This window comes from Lactuca serriola, chromosome 6 (assembly GCF_051521515.1).
Source record: "Lactuca serriola cultivar US96UC23 chromosome 6, Lser_US96UC23_V15, whole genome shotgun sequence".
NCBI classification, from domain to species: domain Eukaryota; kingdom Viridiplantae; phylum Streptophyta; class Magnoliopsida; order Asterales; family Asteraceae; genus Lactuca; species Lactuca serriola.
The window spans coordinates 190,200,092-190,209,316 of NC_136413.1; the positions used below are offsets into that span (position 1 = coordinate 190,200,092).

The window sequence follows — 9,225 nt, forward strand, 5'->3', positions numbered from 1 at the left end:
AAAATATAGTCACGGAAGGTACTCGAAGCAGAAACATTGTGTTCGTTGGCAATGTAAACTCGCAACGGCCACTAACTCCCCAAGAGGCATATCGAAACTCCTGCTAAAGGATTGAGATACAAATGATCGACTCGCACTTAAATAAAAAAGAACTAGAACATGTAGAAAATTTACTAAAAAGATTCCTAATAGAAACATAAATATAAGCATAAAAAATATAGGAACAGTGCTCTCAAACGTCAAGCATGAATAGACAATCAAAACATGCAAAATCTAAAATATTCACTCACATATGTAAGTACCTAATATGTCACTGGTTTTTTAGAAACTATCTTGTCACTGAATTTGAAAAAGTAATTTTGCATATATAGTTCTTTTTAGCAACGGATTAATGATGAAACTTCTAATTTCAAAAATATTATTCTTTCTATAGACAAATATTCAACAACGAAATATGAAGAATATTAAGTTTTGCTACTAATCTTTTGCTGATTGTAATGTTTTGTGATGGATTAGCCACGGATATAAAGCGTTGCTAATGTCAAAAATGTGTTTAAAATTCAGAAATTTATGGAGATCCGTCGCTACGAGCAACAAATATCCTAGTCGCTAATATCTATGTTTGAAAGGTTGTTTTGTGATAGTGCTACAAATAAAGCTGTAGGGAGTGGTGCCGCACTGGTGCCACACACCCTCATGAAACCGCAGTGACACATAGACGCTACCTCACCCATTACCACAAAAGTGTGGTTTCATACCACACTGTCACACTTGGGTATTTTTTTTTTTAATAAATAAAAGGACCAATCAAAAGAATGTAAGAAAAAGAAACCAATCACGTTGTTTGAAGGAGTGCTCCCTTGGAAAGCCACACTGCGCCCTCTACCGCACCCAGGGGAGCGGTGTTTGTGCTTATGTGGCAAGGGGTGTGCGGTCCAGACCGCACCCACTCCCTCTAGTCTAACAAACTCTCTCCACCTAGCCGTAGCCATCATTTTGTAACCCCACTGTTTTTGTCAGTTTTAACGCCTTTTTCGGAAGCTTTAATTTGTTCACGATTGAAGTTAGATACAAAACCCACTTGAAAAAGTAGCAAATGTTTGTGCTTTCTAAGCCGATTTATTTAAGTTACGTATTTTTCTGCATCTATTATTGTTTCTAACAGGAAATTTAGTTGACATGGTTCAGAAAATAAGTATGCAAAGGATTTCAAGTTGAAATAAGTATGCCAAGTTGACGATGTCATGTATACAACGCTTGTTTGGATCATCATCACATACTTGTACCTTCTTAAGTCGTGTGACACCATCTTCTAGTATGATTGTAATGCCACTCTTTCTAAGATTTCTACTGCAACATCATGTTGGCTAACAAGTCCTAAATAATACCATTGTTGGATAATAATCTCATGTTATATTAAGATCCAAACAAGCCATCCGTTTTCTCTTGCTGGAAATCACCACAAAACTTCACAACTCGCAAGGCCTCAGAAACATGGTTATCGGCCATTTCCATTACAGGACAAGTGCCAAAAGGATGCAGCCTGATAAAAGAAGAAAGAATGAGAGACTAGACGAGTGTATTATCTCATAAACATCTAATTTCATATCATTAACCATGCACATTACCTGACCATTGCCTAATTTGGAAACTGCAGAAGTATTCTTCCTCTTTTTGTTGTAGGGTGTGGTCACTCTCTCTATAGCAGAATCTTCAACAAAGTTTTGATCTATCACCTCTGCAATGTCAGAAAGTAAGACCAAACTATGAATTAATGATTCTGATACCATCTAACAAGACACACACATATCGCATATATCCATCATTCGACCAATATGCACAAGCTACCATGTATGTGTAGGCAAATCATATAGCAAAAACACACTTACATGTCATATAGCTTTTACTATTAATTAATGAATCTTGTAGTAAATATAAGGAAGAAATGTAAATAAGTACAACACATTTATGGATATAACTACTTTCACTATTTTTCTCTAGTGACTAAACCATTATTCTTATGTTAATTTCTTTAAAAAAAATCAAAAAAAGAATTTTTCCTTGTTATTGGATTTTAGATCCGGGAAAAATACAGAAAATTGCAGTGTACTTTCATCATTTTATCGATTTAGTCAACAAACAATTATTATAATAATAATTTTAAATAATTGCTCAATAACAAAGTCTATAGGATGATGAAAGTACGTTGTTGTATTTTGCCAATACTTAGAAACCCAATTAACTGGAAATTTGGCTGTCTTAATTTGTTAAAAACATGTATAATGGTTCAATCATAATACAATATATTTAAGTGGCTAAAATCGATAAAATGGCAAAAACACAAGTGTTCATTCGTTAAAATATATATTGGGTGAAGTTGCAAATACCTGTGTTACCATAACTTGTGTGCTGAGTTATTGTACTTAATGTCCCGTTTTCCTGGGGTGAAATGGATTCCTTAGCTTTCCTAAAATGCTGAATCCATGGATTACTTGAAGTCACATGGGGTCTATCAGCTACATTAACAACCGAATTTTCTCTCCTGAAATCAATCCTTGACCAAGAGCCATGTTGTAGAACCTTAAACTGACAAACATATATACAAAAAATATATATCTCTTAAATAGGGAAAAAGAAAGATATACAAGTCGATAGATAAAAATCAAGATGCATCAATTCAAACCTCGCCAGAAGGATAATGGGCTCCAGAATGAACTTTCCTAGATGACTTTGTATCTACAAAGCACTCGTTTTGGGTTTTCCCACATCGTGTGTCCAATGAATTATATAACTGGTAAACAAAAGAAGCTTCCATGGAATTTAGGTACAAATTATGCTTCTCATCAGTCCATTCTGATATTTTCGGGGATTCCTGAGATTTTTTAAAAAAGATTACTCAAACTCTATGATAAATATGTCGAAATCCAACAACCCCCACAATGACAGATAACGTCAAAGAGATAGGAAGATAGAGATTAATTTCACTGGCACCTTTCTAAATTGTAAAATAGCAACAGAAAGAAAGAAAAAAAAAATATAATACATAAAATATATATATATAAACATGTCAATTTACTATCAAAGCCTTGAACTCTTTTTATAATCCTTTTATAAGCTTCACACTACTCCACCTTTTTGAGATATAATAGTAGTTCTAATTATATTAGCCAACAAATCTAGCCCAAGCATTATATAAACTTTCAGATTTGCCTAATGGGCATTTGAAATAAGCACGACCCTAAATCCACGTAACCCATCTTAATTGTGTGTCCGAATCTTAGAAGACCTCTCAAAGTTTTTGCCATCTTCTCTTGAGAAATTAAAGTTAATTGGTTCAGATTTTAAAATTGAAAACTAACAAATTTAATTGAAAAGACTGGATCCTAATTATCTCCCCAACAACCAACATGCCATTAGAATGATATTAAACAATCCCAAGAACAATACTACCAAAAAGTATAATAATTGTTATTATTCCAAATCAAACCTAAAAGCCACATTAACATTATAAAATTCTTAGAAAATCACCATTACAATTTACAATACAACGATAAAACCCATGAAGTAAACACTAGTATGTATATGACCATATATATTCATAATCATAAAGATTCATACCATCATTGAACTCTCCTCCTGCTCGACAAAATTACTCAACCCCGCTTCGACCCCCATCATCTGCGACGCCACCGAACATGGTGGCGCCTCCGTCACCGGCGGCGGAAGCGTATACTCCATACCAAACAGAGAAGAAAAAGAAGAAGAAACGGCGGTGGTTGTGGATTTTGAGGATGAGCCAAAGAGTTTTGTTAAATGATTCGGCGAGCGCAATGAATAGAAGTGCCAGATGTCATAGCTTTTCCACATGGCATGGCGCCATGTCAGTCCGACGTTCATGTTTGACTTTAGATATTTTGCTGCGCGGCGGATTTTTATTTGTACGGTGTAGATATTTTTGCTGCTTCTCAAAATATCCACGCCTCTATACTTTGTTCAATTATATCTTTTCGCTTCAGTAAATTATCTCAAAGACTAGTATTTAAGTATGCCACGGATAATTTTTTATTTATTTCTTTATTTATTTTTTGCAAATAACAAAAACAAAAACTATAAAGAGAAATCATATAAGGGTTCAAAACCTTATTGTGATGTGCATTGTAATTTCTTTGCAATTTATATATAATGTGATTTTTGAGTATCAACGGTCCATATATAACATGGAAACGATTAGATCATATAAAATGGATCATAAAAATATCAAAATAAAGTTTTGATCCAAAAAATTGTATATGGAAGATACATACAGAAATAAAGTTGAGAGTATATTTTAAAGAAATTAATAAAAATGAAAACCGTAAAAAATTATGTAAGGGACAAAAACCTATCTTTAATGTATCGAGTAATTCATTTGTAATTCGTATATACAATGTAATTTAAAAATGTCATCAGTCCATATATATCATCACAACCATTATATCATATTAAATGGAGCACAAAAGTTTGAAAACAAAGTTTGGATCCGATGTTAATATACTTCTTTTATATCACAGCTTTATATTTATTTAAAAATATCTGATATCAAGAAATCAAATAATAATTTGTAAAACATTTTGAAAGTCTCTTATAAAAAAAAGTAAGTTAACATATATGCTTATATGTTTAATAATTGTTTATTTTGTTGTTGTTTAAGTTACATCATACTTTCCAAAATATTACTTGAAAATAAGGTTTACATAATATATAGATTTTAAAAAAATAAGAGTAAATTCCAAATTTTGTATATGTAATTTACGTTTTTCTTCGGATGAAGTCTAAAAAACATCTCAACTTCCATAGACATCCAAAACAAAAATAAAATATTGTGGAGAGGTTGTCGACATCACAAGGACTAATATACTTTTTTTTGTTTATTATTAACATTTTTTATGTTTATTAATATGTATGTAAATAAAAAAATAAAAAAGAGCACACCACACCCCACTTTTAACCACCCAAGTTTTCATTCCCTTACCCGGCCCCCTCCTCCCTCTTCCTTATCTCCATTTGTTTTCTTTGGTGACCACTATTATTAGTCATGGTGAAAACAATCACCGATACAGAAGACCCCAATCCAATGTTTATCTTAATGAGGCCTAAATAAAAACCTTTATAGGTGATGATAAATGTGGCCTCAACAATCACAAATTAAACCAATATAACTGCTATTCTGTGTAAAAAATCTTGACAAATCAAAACGAAAAGTTGGAATAACCGAAACTCCCGGTTTGGTTTTTACGTTTAAATAATATTCGGCAATATATAAACTTTAGATTTTCTGAGTAAGGACAACCACAATGTATTGAACTCAATAGATTTCAGTGGATTGTCACATTATTTTTCTACATTTCATACAATTCAATCAATTTTTTCCTACAATGCATTTAATTCTATAAAGTTCAATAGAAAGTTACAAAAGCTAATTTATAGTATCTATTTAGACAAAATTGCAATAATGGTTCCTATGGTTGGCAAATTTATACGATTTTGGTCCAAAATGATACCTTGGTGCACCAATGGTCAAAAATTGGATTTTTCTATTGCTTTTGGTCCCTGGCATTAACTTCCATCCATTTGTGCTGTTAGGTGCAATAAAGACAAGGGTATTTTCATCTTTCCACCTACAAGGACCATTTTTGCAACCTTATTCCAAAAAAATCACGGTTTCTCCCACCAGCGTTTGGTACTGGTGCCTTCATTGCTTGAATCATTTCATCTTCAAATAATGAATTGATTTTTTATACTTTCTTCATTTTTGGACGTGATTTACAGATCAGAAGCAGAATGAGACTCACGATTTGAGTCTCGTGGTCTCTATTTAGTCCCAACGATAAACGAGAATTTACCGGCGGAGTGGGTCGTCTTGGGTGGTTGCTCCGACTGTCTCGTCGCCCCTAGCTACAGGTCAAGGGATCTCCGATCGTCATCTACTCGAGAATTGGGCGAACATTAGCAGAAATCGAAAGGGTTCTAGCAGCGGCTGACGATTACGAGGGGAGGAGGGCGTCGATTTCCAGCGGTCTCCCTTTGATGCGTTTGGTTCGTCGTTGGCAGCCTCAAATCGAGGAAGGAGTCTTGTAATAGGAACTGTAATTCTTTCCTTCCAATACTTACTAATATCTTGAAAAACTTGATGAGTTTAAGTCGATGGTAATCCATTGATGACAATATCAGCATCCCAAACAGCTTGCTGTAAATTCGTTACTACTTTCAAAGGACTAAGTGGAGTATTGATCATATTCAAACAAAACCCATATTTCAAAATCTCATCTGCGTACAATACTCGATCGCCTAATCTTGTTTCAACGTATTTCAAATACGCACATCTTCTAATCAATCGTCTTAACACGTCTTCTCGTGAGTTGATTACATCGAATAATTGTTGTGATGTGGCTCGATCGACTGACCTACCTGCTCATCTCCAGATCCTAATTTGAAATTTTATCTTGAAGATGACCATAACCATCTTGTACCATTGTTGCAAACACACTGCCCCAAGCACCGGCTCCAACGCTCACGATTCTTAAAGGATCGTCGTCTGTTTTACCCAATAGGTTATGAAGTTCGTCGAGTTTTTCCTCTAGAGACCCGTTGTTGATTTGGACTAAACCATTCGCGTAAGCATTGTTCGTCAAGGTCGATCCCTCGATTTCTGCTCTGACCATCGTTTTCTTCCACAAACCTCAATCAATTTGATTTTTCTGAATTGGGGTTTGGGTTGATTTGTATCGAGTGAGATCTTCGATTACAAATGATGGTGTATAATTTCTATAAGAAAACGACGAAAAGTACAGCGGTGGAGGTAAATACATGTTTTGTAATAAATGTAACACGTTTAACATCTACAAGAAGGTCGGCTGAAGTAAACCCATCAGGGAATTCAGTTTGAAACGACGAAAACTGCAAGACTCCTTCCTCGATCCGTCACTTGGGCACGATCAAGATCGAGCTTGAAACTGCACCTGTTCTTCTGCTTTTCTCGATTTCCCTTAATTATATATATATATATATATATATATATATATATATATATATATATATATATATATATATTATTTTTGGTTTGGTTCATGATTTTTTTGGAAACAGGTTGCAAAAATGGTCCTTGTAGGTGGAAAGACGAAAATACCCTTGTCTTTATAGCACCTAATGGCACAAATGGATGGAAGTTAATGCCAGGGACCAAAAACAATAGAAAAATCCAATTTTTGTAACACCGTGAAAATTCACAAGAAATTTAAAAATTTTCAAAAACAACTCATATTCATTAAATCAAGACAAAAAAGTTTTCAATACATTTATTATCAGAGTATTCCCAGAACCATTTCATAAAACATAAACATGAGAAGCAGTACGATCATGCCTTTGCCTTGCCACGATCACCTGAAGTACCTGAAATAATACACTGAAAACTGTAAGCTCGAAAGCTTAGTGAGTTACCCCCAAAATACTACATACAACACATACGCCCTTCCAAGCCATAATAGCACATACGCCTTTCCAGGCCATAACTCCATGGGATCTTCCGATCTGAATGTCTTAGGGGATTTCCATCCCATATCTCTGTTGACCTTCCGGTCCATACTCTGTTGACCTTCCGGTCCATACTCTGTTGACCTTCCGGTCCATATCATATTAACCTTCCGGTCCTTACCATACATAACATACATAGCACATACATATCATATAACCACATATAACATGATGACCTTCCGATCCGTAACATGCTGCTCATACCGTAACATAACACATACAACTCTCATAACACCTAACCGGATATATCTCATACTCTTTATAGCACATAAAACCTTCGTCCATAACATACTATTCATACATAACATATACAGATCACCTATCATCTAACAACATATATCGCATGCTCTTCATAACACATAAGACCTTACGGTTACACATATATCTCATACTCATATCGTATCCCTACTCATACGGATCGTATAACATCTATCAACTTAACTACTACTTCTCATGGCACATAAGTCCTTTCGGTCACACATATAACTTGTACTCACATCGCATCTCGACTCATACGGATCGCATATCATATATACCTTATCCACAACACATAAGACCTTCCAGTCACACATATATCTCATACTCATATCGTAACATAACTCCGCAATTAAGTAACAAACAACTACCCGACTTTCCATCCGGTAAAAGGGCCGGCCTTGGTGCCTTAGACCCTATCAGTATAGTGAGGATAACTCACCTGCAACTGCCGACTTGAAGGATTAAGACGACACTGCTCCAGCCACCTGCACAAACTCCACCACTGATCATTACCAAATAACCAAACCAATAAATACCAATAATTACCAAAATACCTCTGGAAGTTAAACTGGTCAACCCTTGGTCAAAGTCAAAGTCCTCAGTCAAAGTCAAGCGTCCTGACTGAATCTACTCGCCGAGTCAACACGCTGACTCGTCGAGTCCCCATGCTCTGAAAACTCCCATATCTCAACTCAACTCGCCGAGTCGCCCCAAGACTCGTTGAGTCCAACAACTCTGAGTCCTTCCACACTCGACTCACCGAGTCATCCCTTGACTCACCAGTTCCCAGCTCAACCAGAAAAGGTTAGGACTCCTCGACCAGACTCGCCGAGTCTAAGAACAGACTCGTCGAGTCCAAGGCTATCTTCAACAAGCTCGCCGAGTTATTCTTACAACTCATCGAGTTCGTGCTTATCATCATGCAACTCGCCAAATACACGCATGTGACTCACCGAGTACCACTAATTCTTGATCCATACAGAGGCTTTCCAAGCCATGCAGGGGTTCCAATCCATAGATCTACCCCTCTACAAGCCATCCATCACGTAAAGTGGCAAACTTTACGTGAATCCAAAGAGATCTAAGCCATACACACTCTAGGCTAGGGTTTGGGACAAGAAGGCTTCACCAATAACTCAAGAACAGGGACTTTATGCACTTATGAATCATCTCAATCCCAGATCTGAGGTAGCAACCTCAGATCCAACCTCCAAACCTAACATAACACTAGATATGCTCCCAAAACTTCCACAAATGATAGATCTAGATGCACAAAAGCTCAAGCAACGAATTATTACCTCAAAAGAAAGCTCCAACTGGTGAATAATCCCAATCTCTACAAAGCCCCTTGCTCCAATCCTCTTAATCTTCAAAATCTCTTCACCAATCACTTCTTAA

General features: G+C 35.7%; 1 protein-coding gene across 1 annotated transcript; it reads right to left on the reverse strand.

Annotated features, from left to right (window-relative positions):
* Window positions 1-1,056: 1,056 nt before the first annotated feature.
* LOC145059283 (uncharacterized) lies at window positions 1,057-3,921 on the reverse strand. The gene is made up of 5 exons (XM_079007137.1): window positions 3,619-3,921; window positions 2,684-2,872; window positions 2,388-2,586; window positions 1,629-1,738; window positions 1,057-1,543 (listed from the first exon to the last, which is right to left on the reverse strand). Exons 1-5 carry the CDS (start codon window positions 3,895-3,897, stop codon window positions 1,499-1,501), a joined length of 822 nt encoding a protein of 273 aa, XP_078863263.1. The 5' UTR covers window positions 3,898-3,921; the 3' UTR covers window positions 1,057-1,498.
* Window positions 3,922-9,225: the final 5,304 nt, after the last annotated feature.

What these genes read in the sequence shown, in the direction of transcription:
- LOC145059283 (XM_079007137.1), bottom strand. Translation starts at nt 3,897, where the DNA reads ATGAACGTCGGACTGACATGGCGCCATGCCATGTGGAAAAGCTATGAC. An exon ending in AGGAGGAGAGTTCAATGATG is followed by an intron (nt 2,873 to 3,618) that starts GTATGAATCTTT and finishes AAAAAATCTCAG; the next exon opens with GAATCCCCGAAAATATCAGA. An exon ending in CACAAGTTATGGTAACACAG is followed by an intron (nt 1,739 to 2,387) that starts GTATTTGCAACT and finishes CTGACATTGCAG; the next exon opens with AGGTGATAGATCAAAACTTT.